This window comes from Actinia tenebrosa, unplaced genomic scaffold (assembly GCF_029948245.1).
Source record: "Actinia tenebrosa isolate PJP-AT-01 unplaced genomic scaffold, QUT_ActTen_1.0 PGA_scaffold13__45_contigs__length_12533684, whole genome shotgun sequence".
NCBI classification, from domain to species: domain Eukaryota; kingdom Metazoa; phylum Cnidaria; class Anthozoa; order Actiniaria; family Actiniidae; genus Actinia; species Actinia tenebrosa.
The window spans coordinates 10797116-10823103 of NW_028292573.1; the positions used below are offsets into that span (position 1 = coordinate 10797116).

Below are 25988 nucleotides of genomic sequence, written 5' to 3' on the forward strand. Positions count from 1 at the left end.
GAAAGCAGCTGTGGGGGAGACTAAAGCCATGTGGGATAGAATCCAAATCTAGATTTGAGAATGCGTAATTCTAAGCAATCTTGCACCCAGAGCCCACGTTTCTTCTGGCCTGCAGCAAATAACGAGGGCTCTGGCATAATACATTTTTTGGCGCATGCGCAATTTTCGAAAAAAGATATAACCAATCAAAATAATCAAATTAAAAATTAAATCAAAGCAAAAATCAAAGTAAAGATCATAGGAAAAATTAGAAATCGGGAAAATATTTTTAATTTTTGGCAAGTCTTTGAACGCATGCGCTCTTGAACCGGAAGTACAAGAAATCCTGGTCTCAAAAAATGGATTATGCCAGAGCCCTCGGTTCTTCGCTGCAGGCCAGAAGAAACGCAGGCTCTGGGTACGAGATTGAATTCTAAGTTGACAAAATGCGCGCGGCCGCGGGCCTATCTTTTAGTTTTCTACGTCCTAAATCGAAAAACAATGGCTCTCTTTGCTTTGATTACATTTGAGATTCGATGTCAAAAAGGAAATTCATGACGGAAAAAAATAATCAAAAGAAGATTGAAAAACGTTTGCCCCACTGAAATCGTTTAATTTGACCAAAACAAAAACGAAAGTGATCAGAGCTTAAAATGTTATCATAGAGTCCGATTGCTGATAACAATTTTTACGTTTAACTTTTTAAAAAACCTAACAGTCCTTCCTTCTCGGCCTCAGTATCAAGTTGTTCATTACCCCATTCCTCGTTCGTCAGCCAATCAGGGCTCACCTCCTCTAGCTTTACTAGCTGTAAAATACAAAGATCTTCTGTCCATTCTCCGCTCGTTTCTTCTTCCTTGGTCATATTCGCAGATCCGTTCATTTTGACGGCCGAGGTGACATCTGTCTTTTCTTTTGTAACTTTATACTTGTTAGCGCTTTTGCGTACACGAAGTGTTTTGGACAGTTTGTTTTTAAATTCCACGAAGTTCTTTTTTACCCCTGATGCCATCCTTGATTCGTAGAAAAAGGAAATTCTTGAGTTTCGCAAACAATTCTTTAATATGTCGACAGTCCAGATTCAATCCATTATGACATCACTGATGAGCGCGCGCATGGAAAATGGGACCTCAAGAGAAAACCTTTGTATTGCAAATACGACGATAAATTTGTATCCATAAGAAAATATTTACCATGTCATAAGTCGACTGAACCAATCAAAATGGAAGAAGGCGCGCACTAATGCTGATGGATGCCATTTGAGTGTTACCTACAGCAATAGCTTGACAAAACAGTGTAAAACCCTTTAGGACATCGATTAGAACGCTGATGTTTATGGCAATGCTTTATGTTTTTGAACTAAATGTATGAAAAGCCACACTTGGTGTTCATTGATGGTTTTATTTTAAATGTTTTGAAATACGAAGCACAAAAATAAATACTTATACAAAAATAGAAAAATATCTACTAATCGTGTGAGCAGAACGCAATTATGTGCGTTGCCATAGTCACAGGAATGGTTGCTACTAGTGACAGTGAAGAATAAGAACCTTCATGTCGAGGCTCGGAGGGATTAATCGCCTAAATACCCCTCTTATATCCCCATAGCCTCAATTTTAAAATGGAAATGAAATGATGTGAAAAAATGGGAGCGAATGATCGCCGTTTAAATATTTTGTCTTGTGTCTATTACCCCTCGGGATGTGTAGCTGCTTATCCGCACCCATCCCCCTCTTGTACTACTATTGCTGCCAAAAAACAGTATTAGTTATCTTCGAAATAGGGGCACAAAGTCGAACCAGGGAGGGGTGCACACCCCCTGCACCCCTCCCCTAGATCCGCACCTGAGGCTGTCTTTGGACATCACCGAGTGTAAAAATAAACTATATAAAAAATATATACATTGGGGCCTGATTCACACTTGAAACACCAACATAATTAGAGCACTTTTCGTATCACTGTGAAAGTCAATCAATACACTTTTAAACTTTATTCACTACTCCTAAAAATACCATTATTTTCTAGAATGTGCAAGCTTAGCCTCATTTTTGAAGTAGAAAACAAAAGCAGAAATTAGAATAACAAAACAAGCAACTCCTGGATTCGAGGCTAAGCCGACAAGTTCTAGAAATAATTATGGTATAATTAAGAGTAGTGAATAAGCCGCTACGCACCAGAAGGCACATAAGGCTATCAAACCCCTTCGAAAACTAAGACACACCGTACTCATATTAAAAGGGCAAATCAGGCTTACTTTCCACATGCAAAAAATGGTGGTTTTCAGGTCTAGACGGGTGAAGATGACCGCGCGGCCTTGGGTACTTCCAACAGCACTGAAGGTCTTCGGAATGACGTACCGCTGACCACGGAGGATGACCGACCACGTGATCGTAGGCTGGTCTTGGAAGCAGTGGTATTGTCCATTGCTTGATAGGTGGTTCCTTTGATGAGAGCCTGTTTGATACCTTCATCCATGCCGGCAAGGTTGATTTCATTGAATACCTGATAAAACAGAAAATCAACGAAATAGTGTAATGATACTTTTCCTGCACGAAATTTTCTTCCTTTCTCGTGGGTACACCAGGGTTCTCTCCCAGGTACCCGCAAGAGGCCCAGCAATCTTATATGGTTGTTTGCGCATCACAGTCTTAATTAGTTTGACGTTCTACTGTGATAAACCAGGGGCATCTTATCCTCGACGATATCTGAGACCCCGCGTGACATAGGAAAACCTTTTTCTGAACTTGGAAACAATTTTTATTTGCAACCCGGAAAAATTCTCTTGGCAAGGAAGAGAATAACACATCAAACCAGAAAACTCAAATCACATATGCGGTTCAGTCGAGACTCGAACGCACGACCGCAGGCTTGAACTACACATGGTGAAAGACAGCACTACACATGTCACCCATGAAATAGAGATTAAGTAGATTGACGTACCTCAACGATGGCGCCGTCTGGTAGACGCAAGAAGTGTCTGTACAGTTCTCTCAGTCCATCGAGATGAAGGGTGTGTACTGACACGTGTGTGGTGATCTCACGGCGACCTGCCTGGTTGTGCCCTTCGTTTATCTCAGCCTCGTCAACCTAGACACAAGGATTTAACGGACCTTTAGATCAATAACTTTAGCCGCTGATGTCTTTCCTTTTCTCTTTTCTTAACGTTGGGTACCTGGATCAACATTAACCGAAAAGGACTGAGAGCGAGAAAGCAGCCAATCTTCCTTCCTTATTCCATTCTGAATCAATGTTTACATGGGAAAAATGACTAATGATTATCCATCCCATTTTTGGTTTGGTGGTTACCGTTAAATACCCCCCGTCCCCTCCGAGAACTGCTTGAAATACTCGATACTGGGTGTCCCCCCACCCCTTCCCTCTAAGATGATGCTATCGTGGGTACCAGGTAACCCCACCCCTCCCCTCTAAGATTACAATACCTGTTCTTCTTCCCAAATATAATCATAAACCGCTGTCTTCCTCCTCTCGCCTTCTTCTCCTCTCCACTGCTCTGATTTCTTGCAGATGAAGTTCAGCTCCTCGTTAGAGATCTCCAAGTCATAAGGAATAAAGAAGTCGTCTTCTGATGCATGCAGACGATGATAGACGTCCATCAGACGACCGTTGTTATGGAGACGAAGGAAATACATGTAGAGGATGGTGGAGGAAGCGAAGAGGGTCACGATGTACAGGAAGATCGTCAAGACTATTCCCACTGCGCCGTTCTTCTCGTAACGATCAAAATGCCAGTAGAGTTTGAATGCGTCTCCTATTGGTAGGTCTCCACCGACATTACGATACCTAAAAGCACAGGGAGCCCAATTTAGATAGAAGTGAAAGGTGAAAATATAATCAGGGGACGCGAAGACCGGCAAATAAGAGTTAAAAAACCACTGGCATAAAAAGGGTCCCAGTGTTTGGAATGAAGGGGTGGCCGAGCGCGCACAATTTGGTGCGAAATTCCTCCCCCTCAACCCTCCCCCACAAACCCACAAGAACTTTATTTAAATGAGTTAATGCGTGACAATGAGGCAAATGTAAATGTAATATATAATTTTACGTTGACCAGACAGGGAGAGATTGCTCGTCTTCCAAGTCAGAGACTCGTGGGTAAAACGCTCGACGCAAAATCGAATTAGAAGCTCACGCAAGAGCCTCTTACGGGGAGTGATGATTGTAAAAATAGGTTGATGTGTTTAATTGAACTTGTTTGGTTTTGCGGAGGGAGCACATGAGAGAACCAACAAGCAACTCTACTCACGTATGGCTGCTCCAGGGATCCAACCCATAGCCATAGCTGTGAGAGATGGCGCATTAGCAGGGCGCAAACATCTAATCATACAACAGTTTTCGTATCAGTAGGAAACATACGATTCTGACTTACGGCATGCACCTCCATGGTATGACACGCCATAACACTAAAATGGCTTCCCAGTAATTCATGAGTGCAACATCAACGCGTAGTATTGTGGCTGTGGTAAGCGGCTAAATCACGGCTATAAATTTGCCGTGTGGTTGAGTCCCACTCATACAAAAACTGCTCTATGTAATATAGTTAATTAATTGTTACCTCAGCAGAGCGGAATCAACAATGATAATCCACAAGGGATCCAACAGGATATTGATTCCTAGCGCCATGATGAAGCGAGAGAAGATGTTGGGGAAGATACCAAACAATCGCTGGATAGCCCAGGCAGCGATCACCAACAAACAGAATATCAAGATATTGGTGAACGGACCGAGAATAACCAGCGCGATCTCTTCTTCTGTGTGTAGTAATGTAGTTTGGTAGTTCAGGTTGACTGTGTATGGCAGGAACTCGAATCTGCGGTCAAGAATTGGAAATATTATTTAGTAAAGTGTCAAGAAAAGTTGCCGGAAAAATCTCACTTGGGCTTCCTGTGGTCGCGCTTTTAGCGCTTTCAAGGTTGTGGTAAAGTTTGTGTTCCTCATAAAGTACAGAGGGCCTAACTAGGTCGATACTTAGAACGCAAGTTTTTAACAATAAATAGCCATAATGGACAATAGAGAAAAACGTTTGCGCATGCGTGCATTTCAGCACGTTTCCTAAGAATTTTGAAGAGTTTGAGTGAGAAAATAGATGTTTGTTTTCTCCAAGTATACAAAAAATTTCGAGAGTATACTTTTGTCAGATCAAGATACTGTATCAAATAACACAACGTGAAAGAATTGGCCTTAAGTTTCAAGCATGGACACTAAGTCTTGTCGTTTTGTGAAGTCCAATTTATCAGGCATGTTTGAAAGTCAAATTTACTCATGTTTTGACTAATTTGCATAGGGATTCAGAGCATGCGCAGATGTTTTTCACTCGTGTCGCCATAATGTTCCTTAAAACCTTTTTAATACGCTTAAATAGATCAGTTCCCTCAATATTTTCTTCATGAAAATGATTATGGGATATTGACGTAAGGTTCTATATCCAGAATTCACCGGGGTCAGCGTTCTAATTGGATATTGACGTAATGTTCTCTACCCAGAATTCCCCGCGGTCAGTATTCTAATTGCATTATGACGTAGTCCAATTAAACCTTTATTAACTGAGCTAGTGAATTAACGGCAATCATTGTCCGTAGACTTGCGTGGTCTACAGACGTCTTATCAAGATGCCGGGTGGTTTGGATAAATATGATTTTTTATTCGCTTTAGTTGCTTTGACTGTTTCTATTTATATCGTAGGGACAATCAACCAAAGGGAATGCGCGATGACTGGTAAGTTTTGTCAATGTTTTTTCCCGCGCGAAAGACTTTGATGACGTAACTATCGACGCGCGTGTTCGATGTGAAACATTTTGTACGTCAACCATTTATTTTTAAACTTTTTAGAGAAAATTTTTACTTTGATGAAAAATGCTTAAATTTGCGCAATCTTTTTGTCGAAAAAATAAAGTTGAGGTAGTTATTATTTCTTATATTTTTTAATATAGATTTCTTTTTGTAGAAAGGATCAAATATTCTAACTATGGCTAATATACCTATATATTTATCTTATCCTATATATTTTATGTTTATACAGTGAATGAAATCTCTAAGAGATGTGATTTACCAGTCGATGAACAGAATTTCAGGATTAGAGACGATGAGTTACTGGGTATGAATGAAGCATAAAAAACTAGAACATCTAGTGAATAGTGATTTTATTGATGATATCCTTTATTATAGCCACAATATGATAAAAAAAAACATTCCATAAGCTATGAAACTATCTAACTATATATATATGTGACAGTAGCTAGAGTGCCTGACTTCAACACTAAACAAACAAATAAAAAGAAAAAAGACACTGACATGTAAGATTGTAATGAAATCTTATCCAAGAATATCTTAAACTCAAGAAATTTAGAAATTGTTATTCAAGAAAAATATTTTTTTGAAAATAACAAAAACTACAAACCAAAAACGCAGTGTACCAAATGAAGCTAGCCTTAATCTTACTAGTTAATAGAGTTGATATATAAAACTAATCTCTGTCTGTTCGTGTTTAAAGATGCAAAGGATCTTGCTGACATGGAGAACAAGTGGGTTGCATTCAAGGCGAGGTTCACTATCAAGGATAACAAGTTATCTATGGAGATGGTTCGACTTCACTCTACCAAGAAAATCACCTCAGACTGGAGGATGGGTAAGACAAGATGACACAAAATGCAATAATGGAGCCATATTAAAGTCTAAGTAAAGACAAAATACAAAAGAATTTGATGACTATAGTGAGACACTATAATGCTCCTCGAGACGGCGCCGCCATTTTTCTGACACTTTTTTAAACAAAATATAAACGAATTCGACGACTATAGTGATATTTAAAAGTTGCGCAACTCCTGAGACACTTAGATATTCCTTGAGGCGGCGGCGCCATTTTTGTGGTTTTTCGTTCAACAAAATATAAATATATCATCGTCTAATAGGAACACTTAACAGTTGCGCAACCACTGAGACATTGAGATTCTACTTGAGTCGGCGGCGCCATTTAGTGCGGAAACTTGGGCCATCCAAACTTTGAACATAACAAGAGCAGCACCGCTGGGGTCTCCACTAAGCACTCCCCAATTAATCAGTAATCTAAATTAAAAGAGAATTTGATCTCTGACGAATCTTGCACACTGGTAGTGCTAATGTGGTAATAAATATCGTGTTGTTCCTAACAGATCCCAAGACAGACACTAAAGGTAGCCAGTGGTTCATCTTGAGGGGTCGATGGGTTGGTAAGCCACTCTCGTTTGAATTTGATCAGAGAATCTTCGCGGTTAGCGACGGTAAGCCAAGTTTATAGCAATCTTCTCCTCTTTGTCTCATGATCAAGTGAATCGATTGGCCTTTAAACGAGAGATTTTTAATCTACCAACAAAAGCAGACCATTTATGCTGCTGGCTTGAAGAAGGGGGGAAAGTCACTCCCGCATTTTGAGAAGTTTTAAGGCCGAACTGCACCGCCAGAAGATCCCCCTGTCAACATCTCTTATAGCTATTTAAGCATGAGCTCAACTGCGTGAGCCATTTCAAAGGTATAGCATTGCTTATCCATGAATATTACCTCACTCAGTATTGTATTCATGATCTACAGAAGCTAAACCAGTCACAAGACGTGAGCCTTGGTTCAACTTCAAAGCCCGCACGTGGCTTGGAAAGAAGGTCTTGAAGCAGATAGACTTGGATGCCGTCCCTGGTAAGTTATTGACTACAAATTCCAATAAACAAGAACACTGTGCCAATGAAAACCTTTGAGAGTGTTTTTATTGAGTGTGACTTTTAAACTGAACAAAGATTTTGACATGATCACATACGATCAACTGAATCAAATTTTCTTTTTATTTCAAGAGCGCACGGTGAACATCCAGAGTGCGACAGAAGCACTGATGGAGAACATCACAGAAGCTACTGCCGTTTCTCTGGAAGACCATGTTAAAGACGAACAGACAGCCGAGATGACAAGACTGGGTGCAACAGAGATGCGGCCTGCAATGGAAGCGATTCTTCCTGAGGACAGACATGAGATGACTGGGAAAAAGCGTACAGAAGGTACTGCCATTTCTCAGCCTGTTGCCTCTCGCTTCCAGGATGAATCCAGTCACAACATCTCCTCTGAAGAGCTTGTGTGTAGATTTAGCCCAGAGGGAAATCCAACAGAGACAAGAGAACCAATATTCAGCCAAGATGAGGCTGATCTCAAGGGAGAACAGAAAGTGAATGACGATTTACAACAACCATCTCTTAACGATGACAAAGCTAAAGCCACCACAAGGGTTGACATAGCTGAGCGTCGTGTTAAGGGTCGTTCACAGCCTAAGTGTCCAAGATTTCCAGAATACAACGCCTTTGTCGTGGTCAAGAACATGTCTGTTTGCTTAGCAGACGAACTATCAACGGGTGAATGTCCTTTGAATGCAAGCGAGGCTAGTAAAGACGCTACTAGCGATGGCGTTCATTTGGACCTACGACAGACTCGTTCACAGCCTAAGTGTCCAAGACTTCCAGAATACAACGCCTCTGCCGTGGTCAAGAACATGTCTGTTTGCTTAGCAGACGAACTATCAATGGATGAATGTCCTTTGAAAGCAAGCGAGGCTAGTAATGACGCCGCTAGCGATGGCGGTCATTTCGAAATACAGCAAATTTACGAGGAGGAAAGCTTTGGACGTGACATGGGAGTTGTTGGTAAGTCAAGTTACTGTTGTTGTACTGGCTTTGGATAGTTTTGGATGCACGTGATCAAAACGTGATACCAACATGCGATGTGCATACACACGTGATTTGCACGTGAAACTTTTCCTGCTGCACAAGATGATCACGTGAAAATGATAGTCAGTACATACTAATTTCTTTTCCAGACGAAGATTGCGCATGGTATACCCCATCTCAAGTGCTGCTTGGTGCCGCCGCCGTCACCACGGTCACCGTTACCGTAGCAACAAGCTACGTCATGATGGCTCGCCCAGAATACTTTTGGGCTCCATGAGAGCCTGATTTACTATAGTGGTTTTGTCTGTGTTTAGATGTGTATTTTGGCTCCTCTCTATGTATTATGCATAACTTCAGTCTATAGAGATTTATGTTTACTAGACCTATTAATACACACTTCTTTCAAGAAATACTGAAAACATCCGTCCAGGAACACCTTTTCAAGAAATAACATATGTTTTATGTTTTTGAAATCTTTGCCTGAATCAATCTTTGCCTGTGACAATCTCCGTTTTATTTCTGGAGAAAACAACTAACAAAAAATTGCCCACTTCTCAAAAAAAAAAATCAGTTATTCATTTTTCATATTGTTTGTGATAAAAACCAAACTTATTTTTACGACCAAAATTAAAATTCTTTGCTTATTTTCACTATCTAATTTATTAAAAATAAACTTGTGGTCTAAAACTCGAAATGTTTTTCAATCATTTGTCCATCTGTAACTCTTTTTGTAATTCACGAGAGAAACTTTTCTTTTTAAAAAATTGAAATTTCTCTTGAAGTTTCTCTCGTGAAGTACAACGTTTCCCAGCCAAAAATGGAATGTTCGCAACATGATAAATAAAAGTGGTTTAAAACCAATACTTTTAAACTGGCCAAGTACCACAAACCATGAGGGGTTGATCTATAACTCCTCTCTCATTCCACCTATCGGCAAGTTCAGTAAAATCTTTCTATTCTAGACTATTTGTAAAACGGAATATAAACACGGCGGACTTCAGCTAGGATACGGAAGAAAACGAGTACCCAATTTACCAATTACTGGCAACATTTTTTAGATCCCCGACTAAGGGTTCCATTAAGAAATTTTCTGAAAAAAGCACGACACCCGTCATGGAACTTAAGAAATCTTCCGAACCAATCACAGTGCGCGAAAAAACTACTCCGTCATCCAATGAAAATGCTCGGTCGCGAACCGACACGGTCACGGCACAGCACGTACGCATAGTTAGTTTTTCACGTCAGACGAAATCTTCTACGCGCGTCGAGAACTCATAATTGCGCAAATATAGTATCCAAAAAATCGAAGTGCTTACTTGTTTATTGGTATAATCAGAGCAGTCAGGTACAACCATTGTCCTCCATAATGCGCGTACAGCCGTAAAAACCAAGTGAACGCGATCATCAGCATCATGGCCCAAAACTCACGGGACCTCCATTGGGAGAGGCCAAGCTCGGCCATCAGTTGACGGCCTACATACTGCATCTTCTCTCGGCCCCGGTGAACAATGTGCCCTTTGTTGGAAAATGGTTGTCTGCAAGAAAAAAAAAATACGATAAATTACCGCAACTGTTACTGCACCCAAACTGCATTGGACCTTTGAGATTTCGTTTAAATGCGTTTAAATGACAATCGCTTCGTGTGAGTGGAAAACGATACTACATATATATAAGCCACACACCAGCCATACTTTATCTTACTGTTACAGTAACCATCGATTGATTGAACGATTTGCATGAAACTAACAGAAGGAAGCTATTGTGTCGTTACGGCATGTGGTACCGAGTACGTAATGTATGTCAGTACCGTGAAGGCCGTATGTTAGATAACTCACTGGGTTAATACGTCACCCTTTTTAAATCAAGTTGATTGATTGATTGATTGACCGCATACTTCCCACTCACACAAAAATAACGGTTCAACAGCAAACGTTGTTGCATCTTTATGGTAATCAATGCATGTTTGGTTTGTACCATGGCAGTATTTAACACGTTTACATACTTGACAGAGAAAGAATGTTGTTCCAGTTCTTCTGTGTGGGTCAGCTTCTTCTTCTTCTTTCGTCTCGTCAAGAGAGGCGTCTTGGGTAACAAGGTGAACATCTTTTTAGCATACACGTCTACGGGATTATTGTGGTGTTTCTGACACAAAATGAAAATCTTTATCAGGAAACAGAAGTGAAGGAAGGTTAATTTTGCGGACTTCGGTTCAAAGATTACCGATCGACGCCTGATCTCTCTATAGACCTCCTCGGCTTGGGCGTAATGTTTACCCATTTCAGACAACGTGTCATTCCCTGGAGTATAAATTCTTTATCTAGCGCGGGATGCGCATGAGAAGGAGCACGATTATAGATATAAATAATACATAGAATCTAATTCTCAAGAGACTGACATGTGGTCTGAAATGGGAAAACATTACGCCTAAGACTAGGAGGTCCATTTTGAACCTATCCCACGTGTGCCCTCTCATACCTTGTAATACATACCGGGCTGCCCTCTCATACCTTGTAATACATCCCAGGCTGCCCTCTCATACCTTGTAATACATCCCGGGCTGCCCTCTCATACCTTGTAATACATCCCGGGCTGCCCTCTCATACCTTGTAATACATCCCGGGCTACCCTCTCATACCTTATAATACATACCGGGCTGCCCTCTCATACCTTGTAATATATCCCGGGCTGTCCTCTCATACCTTGTAATACATCCCGGGCTGCCCTCTCATACCTTGTAATACATCCCGGGCTGCCCTCTCATACCTTGTAATACATCCCGGGCTGTCCTTTAACCGGATTGAACCCATCATCCTTCTTCAACATCAGTACTTCGTCGTCAGAGTAGTCAGTACCAGACCCTTCAGAGGACATGTCCATTTCTACCGTTTTACGAGACATGGCCACGGTCATGGGTTTAGACATGCGCCGGGTAGTGGACACCGATGACATACGACGTGTCTGGGAGACTACTGACGAGCGACGGAGAGTGCTGGCATCGGGGACTGCTAAGGACTGTAACCAACAACAAAAAAACAGGAATTCCATTAGTAAGCAAAGAAAAGCCATAACTTAGAAATAAAGAGATGCAGGCAGGCAGGCAGCATGATAATTACCAGTTTTCGTTTAGGCATAGTGGAGAGGTCTGGGACTTCAACCTGAAGATCCACCGTGGATCCAGGCAGCTGCTCCTTGCCTTCACCTTTCAGGTCCATGGTGCTTCCGAGAAAACTTGATCCACTGAAATACAATAACCTTATATTAGGTAGACTGCAAACATAGTGAAGTCGCGTTACCTTGAACCTACTGGGGACCAGGGAAAAGATGCGCAATAAGGGAACTTCGAGATATCCGCGGTAAAATATAAGGGATATCGGAAACCGCCATCATCATATGTTAAGTTAGGCGTTGGCTGGTTCTCTTCTTCTGTGCTTAGAGGGTTGTCCTACCGTTACCCCCTCCTCCACCACCCCTCCCCCAGAAAAAACATCTACAAATAGAATCAATGTGTAATGGGTCATGAGCTTCTGGTCATTAGCATCTTGCTAGGAAGACTGAGGAATCACTCCCCGCCTTACTGGCGCAAATTAGACTTCTGCAAGTCATACAAATGGCTATACTAAGCCCCTGTACAGTATACAGTGTAGCTTGCTACTTACCCTAGCATGCTAACACGGCTAGGTCTCCTACTACTGGTGGGCGAGGCTAATGATTTCAGGTCAGCCCTAGAGCCATACACCGGTTGTTCACCATCAATGAATTCCTCTCCAGTGTTTGTACGTGCGGGGTACCCGACGAGACCTGATGTGAACTGTAACTCAACCTCATACTCCTTCTGTCCTGCCATGTATCTGGAAACAATAACATGTAGATAGAACTGAGTAATATGCGAGTATGGTGGTTATACCCTGCCCTCTCAGATATGTGTGGAAATGAAGAAATATAAAACGTGTGTGCTGTTATAAAGCACGCGGGGATAGGTAGTGCGGAGTGCTTTTCGACACTTCTCGAGTGTTCTGCCAATCCCAAGTGCTTTATAACTCCACATAGCACAGCAAGCAAATTTTTGAATTCTCTCACAAAATGCAAAGGGCGCATGCGTGCTGTGTGCTCTCATTGAGCACGCGCTCCCAACCAATCAGAATGCGAGATTTATAACAGTTATTTTATAATACGTTTTTCGGCACACATGAAAACATGGTTGAACTTGATAAATACAGTAAATGTATGAACACATCTAGTCCAACCTCGACATGGAGGTATTGTTTCTTGGTCACTCAAACGATTGGTGAATGGCCTTCATTCGTTTTGACCTTATCCAGAAAACATCTACAAAAGATTTTGGAAGCCTTGATTCATAGATAGTTTACCTGGGTAACTTAACGACCTCAAAGTACAAGTTACACAGCCAGTTCTCTAGATCCTGAGCCATCAGCTCCTCCACCTTTTCGTGTTTATCAATACTGGGATCCATGTCACCCCTTAAGAACGGGGATTTGTACCTGTTGGAAAGAGAAAGAAAGTGTAACTAAACATGACTTATCACATGCACTTGGGGCATTTGGAATTCGATTTAACGCAGTCATATTAGGCTAGTGTTGACCGAGAAAAATACAAAACCCGACCACCAATAAAAATATTAGGAAATTTTCACTTTACTTTCATAAGATGCCTTTGCTTTCTTCGCTGGCAACTTTTAAAGTGGTGCAGTTGTTACGAGTTTAACGCGTGACCCGATCGTCGCAAGACCATTGCGCGAGTTCTGAAAGACATGCGCAAAGCATAGCACTAGTAGCGCAGATGGTGTGCGCTAGTAATGCGCCGGTCCTCACCACCAAGGTTCCGGGTTCAATCCCGAACTCGCTATCACATGTGAGTAGAGTTGCTTGTTGGTTCTCTCCTGTGCGTGGAGGGTTTTTCACTTTTAAATTCCAATTTGATCATGGAATGAGGGCCATATTAATTTCTATCTTCGTAAAATAAGAATGATTTGATTTGATTTACGTACTTTCCCTCAACGATGTTGAACTCTCCGTCACAGATAGGAAAGCATCCCCATCCTACCACGCGGTCTGTAGCCGTGACGCTGCCTCGTAAGATGAACAACTCAAACACCAAGCACATGCCTGGACGAACATCTGGTCTTGCTGGACACACTGTAAACACACTTTGGTCTATCTGTTGGGGCAGGAAATGAAACAGGATAACCAACATCATTACTAAATACACTGCTCATAAGGCATGGCAAAATACACTGCTCATAAGACATGGCAAAGCGGAATTTAAAAGAGACAATGAGTAAGACGCGAGGCGCAGCGTGAAAGAGTCGCCGAAGGAGATAATATGCGAACGAGTGAGCCCCCATGCTCCGCGCGCGCTTGCATTTCGCGAAGCTTTTAGTAGTGAAAGTAGCGCTCACAGCTCGTTGCTCTTCCGTTTTCGCTGTAACTTATGCGTTAATGTTTACCTTGATTTCTATGTTAAAGAACTCTCCATCATGGTGGAGAGGGAGAGTAGCTCCTCCCCACTGCTGACCCTTCAGGTTGGACCACTTTAAGACATGTCCACCCAGACGATCGTACAGGGACACCATCAAAACGTAACGGCCACCTTAAGCAATAAACAAAAACTGTCTCAGTCATTTGTATTGTCTGCATAGAGTTAGAGGGTTTCAAGCAAGACCCTCTAGGGACAAGGGGGATGGGTTGTATCAGAAACCGACAGCCATTATCCAAGCCAATTGGTGTTGAGTATCGTGCATGTTAGTGGAATAAATACAAGGGCGTAGCGAAGGAGAGCAGCCGTCCGTTCCCCAAAAATAGAGTTGAAATAAAAATCGTAAATTTTCCTCTTTCTTGGTTAGGCTACCTGTGGAGCTGGGCAACAATTTTCGCGCCAAAACGCCTGCGCTCGCCCATCCAGCTCTAGCACTCTCATTCATGGGAGCTATGTGGTGGGGTATACCTGGTAGTTTGTCCTTCACTCCTCTCAGACACTTCAGTTTGATCTGGATTGGTTGAGGAGTTCGGTTCCAGTCTACTTTCCATCGTCTTCCTTTGCTACCACCGTACTGACCATCAGCAAGGATAAGATCTCCATACATAGTCTGTTAGAACAATACAAAAAAATTAGAACTACTACAGATGAGGGGCGTAGCGAGGTCTCGGTCGCAGAGGGGCAATGTACCGTTATTCCGCCAATAAAAACACTCACGCGTTTCTTCGTTAAAGTTTCCCGCCATTTCCTCAGGTTTCATGGAATACTGTATTGGAGGGAGGGAGGGGGGGGGTGGGGTGGGGAAGCAGCGACCCATCAAACCAATGTAAAATTGGAGGGAAAATGTGCGGCCAACTTAAATGGGTTTATTTTGTCAAGCGATCTTAGAATCACCAGTAAAGAAAGAAATTATATACAAGTGAATGACAAGTGATTTTAAATGGAAAAACATCGCGCACTTCGTAAATGGGTATATTTTACCAACAGACCAAAACACACGGTGAAATATGGAACAAAAGATTCTACTGATCCTCACAAAGATTATAAAAACCCAAAAAATATCATTCTTGTTAATCCAGGTATTGTCAAGCCAGTGAAAAACACACTGATATTATCTTGTGTCCAGACACTCGAACACTGTATGGTGTTAACCATCCTGAGTACGAGGTGTTAATGAGATCTATACTGGATGAGTGTGGTACAGCTTGCCCAAATTTTATTCCGTCATAGTATCATTACCAGCAACAGCTTGCCCACATTTTATTCCGTCAAAGTATCATTACCAGCGATGCACGAATGGCGGTGGTTAGAACTAGATTAAAACCAATAGTTCAGGATCTTAAGATCTACATTTACCAACCCTTGCCTCTATACGTTTTTCACATTCTATACATTTGGTTATAGGATACATCGTTACATCCGGCTTTTAGTACACTGATACCCACGCTTTGGCGTCACAATCAGGCAGGTTTTTTTTTATTCGAGGTATTTTTTCTCTCATTTGTTACCCACATTTTGGCAGCAAAGACTTGCCTGACGCCTTGCTTGGTGATTGTTCATGCGCTGATGTTTTTATAGGGCGTGCCAGCTCTTCAATTAATAGACTGAACGGTGTAAAAACTATTGTGTATGCGGCGTTGAAGGTTGCAATTTGAATATGCGAACTTCCAAGTTTTTTTGTTTTTTTTTCAGATTTCGGCAACGACCCTGTACCTATATTTCGAAAGACTGATCTAGCAAATACTTTCAAATATCAAATCTAGTTCAGGTCAACTTGAGTAGATTTTGTTTACGACTCTCCCTTGAGGGTTTTTCTCCGGGATCTCCGCTTTTCCTCCTTCTGCAGAAGCTAACACACTAAATTCCAATTTCATCTGTACGATAGCCGTGTCCTGAAGTCGATCACCCCAGAGGTTGTTGAGGGTTTAAGGTGAACCAAACTAATTCAGAGCGAATTTTGGACACTTTTATTCTCGCTCCCTTCGCAAAACTACTGCGTCAATTTAACTGTATTTTTCATATAATGTGCTTGGATTATCCTAGATTCTAACAGTGTATTTTATTTTAAGATTTTTTAAATGTTTAGCCTATTACGGCCGAAAATTAAACAGTGCTATTTTTAGTTTTTGGCTTTTTTTCTCCTCATCCTCAGGTACGTTTTTTTCTGAAATTTTTAGAATCTTATCATCTAGTAATATTGAATTAGTTTGCTTCCACCTTAATAAAACTAATGCTTCGTTTGGTTCGTATGTTATCTTACGAAGTAAAGGCTCTTGAAAGGCAATTAAAGACAAAAACGCCGTTATCTATCAGTGTTTTCAGACTACACTTTCTTATACATGCTTTTAAAATTGAAATTAAAATTGGACTATTTTCCATCAATAAATAAAATTGTGGCGACAAACATGGCCCAAAAGCTGTGCTATTCCCTGTGTTTCATTTAATCTCAGTAATCCAGGAATTTTTTTATCTCCTAGGAAATTTTGCGTTAGCGGGATTTCTTCTAATTCTGCATTGAAGGAAGACTCTTAAAAATATGCCAAATTCAATTGAAGTTTTTTTTCAATAGCCTCCTCAAAAGAGATCATCCTTCTTCTATCCCAAAAGCCAGCTTTACTTAGCTTCGGAACTTCCCCCTGACAGATTCTTTGACAGCCAAAGATAACTTTTTCTTTATTGGAAACTTAATAATATGAAAAGAAAAGATAAACAAGCTGCCAGCTTACCTTGACTTCGCCTTTCCTGGCCTTGAGAGCTTTAAGAAGTTGGTTTTCTGCTCTGCGGAAGGCTCTGTGGATTCTGTTCTGGATCAGTCTATCTTGTTGCATTAAATGCTCCTAAAAAACGGAATTAGAAGCAGAATTAGAGTAATATAGAGTTATATAGGAGTATTACAGTGATATAGAGGACCGTGAGCGGAAAAACGCCAATCATTGATATTGAACTAAGATTTCTTGTTGAAGATTATTGAGGTGGGCTGTCCAACACGTACATCTGTCATGGTGTTAAAAAAACTTAGACAAAATGAAAGAGAATAAAACAAATGGGATAGGACTTAGAAAACAAGTGAGTAGACACTATGGATTAAATATCAATAGAAATGAAAAACGAAGGAAAAGTGAAAGGGAATTAAACAAATGACTGAGAAATCAAGTCAGTTGACATTATCGATAAAAATCTTATGATTTTCGAACCAAAATGAGTAGAGAAAGAATTTTTGAAATATTTATTACAAAATCGATAAAATTATTTTTCAAATGCAAATTGCTTGCGACAGAAAATAATATTGGGGGGAAAATGGCACGAATTTTGAAGAAATAAGATTAAAGAAATTTATTTTTTTATAGGAAGTTTTTAATAAAATAGTGGAGTAAATTAGAGAAGTAAAAATGGAAAGAAAATGACTACCAACTGAGTTCAATTTAGGGAAAGTGACACACGGTAAATAAGATAAGAAATGAAAAATGAGAATTAATGGTCACCGTCAGAATTATCTTTTTTTTTAATCAATATAGTAACTTTTTCCTAGACACAAAAGTTATCTTAACAATCTTTCAAAAACAACTAAGGCTAGTCATTAAAAAGATGATTTTTTCCATTGGCATATTCTCTTGCAACCTTAGAAATCTGTACGTTTTTTAATGTTGTGTATGTCAAGCAAAAGGTAAGTAAGAAATGTATGAAAAAAATTCTCACATACCAACTAGATCCTTAGAATAATATTGGTTGGATTTATTAATTTTTTCCAGTGTTAAAGACAGATCGTTCATCAGCACTAATAACAACCCAGAAGTCTTGATATTGCAGCAGTGCAGTGGAAGTATAGAATATGGAGTGTTGTTAACAGTATTGCTTCAACTTGATCAGGAGCACAAGTACAAATAGACTAAAGAGTTCTGGAGGTATATACAGTTATCTTATTGTGTTTTAAGATACTTGTGTGTTCAGTTTTGATGGAGAGTTAATGAGAATATACACAGCTGTTTCTTACTTGAATTTGCCCTTGTATCTTGATGAAAAGTAATGGAAAAAATAACTTATATGCTATATGTAAACATAAGAGAGAAACAGAGAAACAGAAAGAAAGCAAGGATAGAAGAAGAAATGAAAAAAAAAGAAATAAGAAAGAAAAGAAAAAAGAGAAAGAAAAGGAGAAAAAAGGAAGGACAAAAATAAAGATAATAAAGAAAAGAAAAGGAAAGGAAAAAAGAGGGAAACAAATAAAGATTGAATTGGTGAGAAAAAAAGAAAATAAAATGAAAGCTTAATCATAACAGGTTCAAGACTCAAAATTTAATTATTTTCATCAAAGGAAATAACCGAACGTGTTTGTCATTTATCAACACTTAAGTAACCATTTCATTTAGCGTGTGTGCTCAAAATTGATTTAATATATCCTATTGTCAATAATACCAGTATGAGCAAAGAATCATTTTTAGCAGTGCTTAACTCATTCACTATGTAAACTATATTGATTTTACTAAAAGTTAAAGCAAACAAAAATATAGGAACTTTTTAGCATGACAGACAAATTAAGATACTGGAGTAGCAAGGTCAGGGAGAGAATATAAGAGAAGGAAAAAAGAGCTTGATAGATACTTGAGTAACGAAGTGAAGGACAGAAGAAAAGAAATAATGGAAGCAAATAGGTTGAAAGTTGGCTGATAAATTGATCAAGGAGAAGCACAAAAATCATCTTGGAATACACTTCAAGAATGAGGGAAGTCAGTACTGGAAACGTCCGCCAGAAAACTGAAGAATGAAGGATAAGTTTTCAATTTTTTTAGTTATTTTTTTCAACAAAAGTATGCAATCTATGGGAAAATTCAAACACATTCAAAAGGGAAGTAAAAATCCTATAATGCTTTTCAAATCTCAAATACCAGTATTTTGGTTTTAAAAAAATATTTAAATTAATATGCCTCACAAAATATTAGATCTAAAGGTTAAGTTATGGCAAGAAAATTTATTACTGAATTTACTCTTGCTCTAATAATAAAATTGGTTTTGATAAAATAAGAAATCATTACTTTTAAGATGTTAAATTTTGGTCATGAAAACTTGAATGCTCAGAAAATGGACTTAATTAACGCCTTTAATAACTGAGAAAAAATTAATATGAAGAACTTTTCAAATAAATGTATATGAGAAAAAGGTTACTGAGTCTTGAAGTAGCTTTTGTTTATTCTATAGGAGAAAAATAGGCAGATGAAAATGGACTCTTCATTTATTCTACTTGAAATCTTAATTTATTATTGATTGGCAAGTTTCTCAAACCTCTTCCTCATGTAATTGAGTCTTGTAACTTCAAAATTTTAGAAAAATTTAAGTACAGAAAGGCTAGCTTTTGACTTTCTACTTGACATTAATACTTCTGAGATGCATTATCAAAATGGGAATGAATGAAAACGAATGGAACCTCTTCCTCATGCAATTGAGTCTTGTGACTTCAAAATTATAAAAAAATTCAAGTACAGAAAGGCTAGCTTTTGACTTTCTATTTAACATTAATATTTCTGAGATGCATTATCAAAATGGGAAAGAATGAGAATGAATGGAACATGACTGAGAAAAATTTTGCTAATAATATCTTATAACAATATTTTAAAGAGGTATTCTCAGACTGGGAATAAATGAAAATGAATAGAAAATAAATGGGAATTTTTTTGTTTTAAGATCAAGATGCCCCTTCCCTTCCAAAGCAAGGCATTGAAAATTTTCTTTGTTTCTATTTGCCAATTTTCTCTTTTTTTCTTCCTTTTTTCCCCTTTCAGTTTACCCTGAATCCTAAAAGCCCAAAAAGGCTTTACAAAATATTTTCTTGAACTCACAATGACCTCATTATTTTGTGGTATAAGTCATTTTTGACTCACCTCTCTCCTCAAAATAGCCTTGCGTTTCTCCTTTAGTTTTGCCATTATGTACTTCTTAGCTCTTTCTTCTCTGGCAATAATGTCTTGGATTCTCTCTTGTTGAACCTTGGCTTCTTGTTGTTGATATGAAATGTGTTCATCTCTTAGTCGACGTTCTTCTTCCTACCATATATGATAATAGGCTTAGCAACAATTAGGATCTATACTGACAGCTGTTACAAGAACAGCCAAAACATCTTTTTCATTTTTAATATGACAATTTAATACAACCATTCATAGTCCCTGCATGGGCTCTTCCGTCATGAGGTTCGCTACACACACACTACCACTACATACTATATTACAACATACAACACTCATCTCACTTGTTGATTTTTGTATACTTAGCTAAATAAAGTTAGTCATCAAGGATTAATGGTTAACTGAGAATGCTGAGGATCATGGGAAACATTGAGGAAAGCTTTTGATACAAACATCATCTTAAGGATGTGGACAGGATATGAAACTTTAACTGGTAAAAGATCTTAAGTCCATCAATAGTTATCAAAGCCGAACATCTAACCATAATTCTTGTTGGTCTCAGCTTTATACAGCTTTATATATTTTTTCTATTAAAAAAAGGATATACAAGTGGAAACAATAAAACCTTGCAAATATTATGTCTTTCACAACATGAAAATCTCAAAAGTATTAATGAATTATCTAAACTAACCTGAACTTCTTCCAGTGAGATTTGTCCGATCATCAAGATCTCTTCCTCCATTCTTCTCTCGAAGTCATCCAGATAAGAATCTATCTTTTCTTCAGCCAGGCCAAGCTTTAGTTCATCTATTTTCTTCTGTTGCTGTGCCTTATCTTCAGGCTGGATGACAGGCGGAGGGGGTGCTGAGGTTTCTAGTTCGGTTTCTCCACCATCTAGTTTCCCCATTAGTTCATCTATATCTGGGAGTTCTTCTTTAGTTGGTGGTTCTTATGAAACAAAATTATTGCATTGGTTTCAAAATTTTAATTAATTAATTTATTTTATTTTAATCCCAGACCCTCCTGTGACATGCAAATCATAAGTGGAGTTACTCATTGGATATTTTCTGGACATCAAGGAATTATTTCTGGATTCTACTTATGGCTGAGAATAATTCCTGGTCATTGGACAATTTTCATAATGTGACTCGGAGGTGGTTGACACCACATTTTACAGAACAATATTTCTAACCCTCACACATAATTTTGAGGCACATTAACGAATCATGAATCTTAACTGAATTTTAACTTTTCAGGAATTTATTGATTCAAGTATTCACGAATCACACACATTTCGAGAGAAGAACATTGTGTCAAAGTAAGCCCAGAATTTATGAATCAAACTCATTTTTATGTATCACACACTTATTTTAGCTTAAATCATGCATCACACATAATCTTGGTACCACCCTGTGTTTAGGCCAAAATTGGCAATTGCTCCATACACAGTTCCAATAGTTCCAATTTGAATATTTAAAAAAAGTCCTAAAAAATAAATTATTGGACAGCTCAGATATTGTATTAACAAGGAAAATCAGAGAACCTGAAGAAAATCATATGTAGTGTGTGAGAGAAAGACACACAATATGAACAAAAGTAAACAGATTCCAAGTACTTTTATCCTGTTCTTACCATATTCCTCTTCTTCTTCTGACTGAGGCCATTCATCGTCCTCCTCTACTGGCGCCTTTTTTGTGAGAGGTGCGTCTAGTGACCTGTACATTGCCCAGGGCAGTTCATCATCAATCTCATACTCCAAAAATGTCTGTGTTTTTCCATCAGATTCTTCCTCCTTAACATCATCTTTATCTTCCTTTCCACCTGCCATCACTCCTGAAGGAGATCCAGAGTTATCAGCTACAGACCCAACTTCAACTGCTACTTCTGCCGACATTTCTTGGGGTTTTTCACCTGCTGTCACTTCTGAAGAAGATTCAGTTTTGTTTTCAACTGCAGCCTCAACTTCAACTGCAACTTCTGCAGACAACTCTTGAGTTTTTTCAGTTGTTATTTTTTCCTCAGTGGTTTCTATAGTAACCTCAAGGGCCTTTTCCTCATCTGGTTTTCCTGCATCTTCACCCATAGGAACTACGATGTGTTCTTGTTCTTCTTTAGTAACAACACTGATAGATTCTTGTTCTTCAGTAACTTGCTGTAAAGGCACAGCAACTTGTTCTGTTTGCTTCGTAGAGACAACTTTAATGGATGTAAGCGCATCTTTAGAGATTTTTCTTTCCACCTCAATAACTACTTCTGCTTCTTTCTGCTCAGTAGTAGTTGCTTGAGTTTCTGAATCAGTTGAAGGACTGTTTTCCTTTGTTTGGTCCTTTTTGTCTTTTGAGTCTTCTTCGACCAACCCCAAGTTCTAAAAAAGATGTATGAATTATTCTCAGTGAAAATCTTTCATTTAGTAAGCCGCTAGCACTTGGGTCATGTGACCCTACCCCCTTTACACCAAGCAGCCTTTTCAAAATGCACCCCAGAAATTGAACAAGCACCTCCTTATTGTTAAAAAGGAGAATTTTGCCTGATGAACAACAAATTGACTACAAGATACTTTTACTAACTTCAAGGTTATGAATGGGTGTGCTCCCTCATATCTTAGTGAACTGGTAAAACCATATGTGCCACCTCGTCAACTGAGATCACAATCATCCAATCTTTTAACCAAAGGTTCTTTCAAACTTAAATCCTATGGTAAAAGAGCATTCTCAAATGCTGCGCCAGAACTATGGAATTCCCTTCCTGCACATGAGGTTATGCAGAGATATTTTGAGTTTTCAGCGTGAGCTTAAAACCTTCCTTTTTAAGAAGTCTTACTCTTGATATATATTTTTATGCAAATCTTTATTTGCATATGTAATTATATTAATGTTGAAATTGAATGAAAATTGAAATTGAATGAAATTGAATATATTGTTGAAAATATTTGAATGTTATTTCATTCCTTAACTTTTTATGATAAAACTTGTAATGTAAAGCATTGCTTTATAACTCTCCATGATAATGATGCTATATAAAATATCATTATTATTATTATTATTATTATTATCAATTTTCAACTCAATTTAAATGCTGCAGTAATGACAATGAATAAATAAATAAATAAATTGCACAGTGCACAGTGACTAAAAATAATAGCTGCTTGATCAACTCATGACCAGTCAATCTGACAAATAACGAGAACTGGCCTTAAAGGCATTTAGCAAGAAAAGTGCCAATTATGGACAGACAGAGACCATTGACAAGCCATTAGGGGCGTTCCATGAAAATCTTGTGGGTAAATCCCGGAGGGGAGGGGGTACTCTTGCCCGTTTATGGTAGGGATGTGCCGCTGAGCCCTCTGAACCCTGACCCTGTTCCAGAGTAAAATCGCTGAAAACCATACCCTGTTTGGCGGCACGTACCTGTGTAGCGAATATAGGGCAGTACCCCCTGGGGGAGTAAATACAGTGTATGTATATGCTAGAAATAAAAATGAGCAATCCTTGTAGAGCATTCTTCATATTTCCGCCTACAGAAATACAATGCATGTTTTGTCGTGTTTTTCGTTACCATCCGCCAATCATTAAAACAGTGTAAGCAGTGAGTTCTTGATTGACAGGTGCAAAATTCCTGACGTCTATAAGTTCTACTACCCTTCTGAACCCCTCCAGTCCCTGCATGAAACAGGGGTTGTGTACAAATAACCAGTACTACATGTACCCCTTTTGTAATTAAGCAACTTATAGAGAAATAAAATTGTCTTAAATCAGCTATCCAAAGCTTGCAATCATATTATTATTACATTATCACAGAGTATTCAAATATTAGACAGACCACCATTCTCTGGACATCTGTCCCCGGATCTTGACAAGGTTATTTGTTTTTCAAGTTCATAAATGTCCTCTCACTAAATGCTTTGTCGCGACTACCACCATTAAATCAAGATAAGTGCTTTAAGAAAGGAAATTAAGACAAATAAGGAAAAAAAGATATGTTCACTTCATTTCCTTATTCTGATACCCAAAGAAACTCTCTAAAGAAGGGTTTTCGGAGACTTTTATGAAGATAAATAATTTAAAACACTGACCTCCGCTGCCACTCTCGATTCCTCTGCTCCTTCGATGCTAGCACCTCTTAACTCTGAAAGCGTTGGCCTTCTTCTTATTTCTTCTCCTTCGCTATCTTTCACGCCGTCAGGTTTCTCAGTTGAATCAGATTTTTCATCTTTAGCAACAATTTTAATTGTATTATCTTCGTCGCTTGGAGATTCCTTTTCCGAATCCTTCTTCTCGTCCCCGCTGCTTTCGAGCCGTTCGTCCTTGTTTTGTTCAGAATCCTTGACAGTAGTTCCTTCTTTTGGGGTAATTATTTCAGTTTCCTGACCTTCTTGAATCAGCTTGTTATCTATATTCGTAGTCTCCATTTTTATTTTTTTATCGGTAGGTCTGCCAGTTTCTTCTAAAACGCCTAACTCGAACTGTTCTTTCTGTTTACTTTCTTCGTCAGGAACACGAACTTGTTTGATCTTCTTTACTCCTTTGCCTTTCTTTTTCCCTTTCTTGGGTCCAGAGAAGCTGTCACCTCGCTCTAGAGGTTCTTCATCATCGTCTTGGCGTTTTGCCTTTTTGCCTTTCTTTTTCTTGGCGAAGCTCTCTTCACGTTGAACAGCTTCGCCAGTGACATTTTGCCCGCTGGCTTGACTTCCTCCTTCTCCTTCCAAGTTCGAACTTTCCCTCGAAACTGCTTCTGAATACTTGACTTCATTATCTAACTCTTCGTCTTTCTTATTATCAGCCATTATAGCTAGTTAATCATCTCAGAGGTTTTATCATAACACGTACAGAAGAGTTTCAAAAGTTGAACTTCAATACTCAATGCAATGTAAATATTACTACTACACTGCCAAATCTTAGGCCAATTTACGTCCGTCGTACAGTCAACCTTGAACTAAAGGACAATTATACAATTTCAAAGCTTGCAAATGTGATACCGAGGAGCAGAAACTCATTATCTCGAGAAGAAAGAGTAATAATTCAGGTGCAAGTTAAGGATTTCTTTTGAGTACGGGATTTTGACGTCATAAAAAGTCACATGGGACGAAATCCTTGGTTGTCAGATAAACAAATGGGTATGATTTCCCCGGCAACGAGGCCAAAACACTCAAACATACTTAATTTTTTGGCCAATATGAGCCAAGCAGTATTCAATTTTGAGGGAAAAAAAGCTTATTCAATGACCTTAGGCTGTGTAAAATAAGAAACAAAATTAAAACCGTGATAAATTACCAAAATAGTGTACTTACAGACTTCCTGGAGGATGGGAATCAAATAATCTTTGAAATCGTTGAATTTAGATTACGAGAAGAAATGCAACAAAAGAATGAGAATTAAAGTATTTGTTTTTTCATTTTAGATTTTCCAAGGGCCAGATACAAGAGATAATATGTAAACCCATGGCTTAATTATGAACAAAGCTACATGCATACTGTCGCAAAAGGATGTCAACAAGGATGTTGATGTCAGGGTATTGCAAACAAACTCAGATCGAATGTCTGATTTTGTGGTAGGAAATATATTTTTATGAATAATGGTTCACAAATACATTTTAAAAATTAATGAAAGATAAATCGTTTCCCAGTCACCGGTTATATATCAATATTATGATGATTATGTTACAAAGCATAGGAATCATACAGTTTTTTATGAAAAATTTTTTCTTGAATATTACATTATAGTCAAGTTTGGACACATACTACAACAATTCCAACCTCAATCTTGAAACCATTGCTTCAGTTTTGGTCCTTTGAGCAAATATTTGGCAAAGTTCTAAGAGCACGTTTAGCATAAAATATGTTAGGTTTTTTAAAAATAGGAAAAAAAGTCAAAAGGGGAAAATAAATGGGAAAGGGAAAAATAATTTGGATATAACTATTAATAGAAGTGTA

The 25988-nt window shown here is 38.7% G+C and overlaps 1 protein-coding gene and 1 long non-coding RNA gene across 2 annotated transcripts; one reads left to right on the forward strand and one right to left on the reverse strand.

Annotated features, from left to right (window-relative positions):
* Positions 1 to 1360: 1360 nt before the first annotated feature.
* Positions 1361 to 25118, reverse strand: LOC116293170 (uncharacterized). The gene is made up of 18 exons (XM_031700564.2): positions 24132 to 25118; positions 21692 to 22424; positions 20751 to 21007; positions 20039 to 20200; positions 16892 to 17002; positions 14634 to 14775; positions 14137 to 14279; positions 13678 to 13847; positions 13040 to 13171; positions 12329 to 12520; positions 11786 to 11909; positions 11436 to 11684; positions 10675 to 10814; positions 9989 to 10207; positions 4550 to 4804; positions 3420 to 3780; positions 2920 to 3066; positions 1361 to 2481 (listed from the first exon to the last, which is right to left on the reverse strand). The coding sequence occupies exons 1-18, from the start codon at positions 24840 to 24842 to the stop codon at positions 2266 to 2268; spliced, it is 4464 nt and encodes a 1487-aa protein (XP_031556424.2). The 5' UTR covers positions 24843 to 25118; the 3' UTR covers positions 1361 to 2265.
* Positions 17788 to 25962, forward strand: LOC116293171 (uncharacterized). Its single transcript, XR_004196781.2, has 3 exons — positions 17788 to 17829; positions 17915 to 18067; positions 25457 to 25962. It is a non-coding gene; the product is annotated as an uncharacterized LOC116293171 (long non-coding RNA).
* Positions 25963 to 25988: the final 26 nt, after the last annotated feature.

What these genes read in the sequence shown, in the direction of transcription:
- LOC116293170 (XM_031700564.2), bottom strand. Translation starts at nt 24,842, where the DNA reads ATGGCTGATAATAAGAAAGACGAAGAGTTAGATAATGAAGTCAAGTAT. An exon ending in TCTCACTGGAAGAAGTTCAG is followed by an intron (nt 20,201 to 20,750) that starts GTTAGTTTAGAT and finishes CATATATGGTAG; the next exon opens with GAAGAAGAACGTCGACTAAG. An exon ending in AGTGAAGGACAAACTACCAG is followed by an intron (nt 14,280 to 14,633) that starts GTATACCCCACC and finishes TTATTGCTTAAG; the next exon opens with GTGGCCGTTACGTTTTGATG.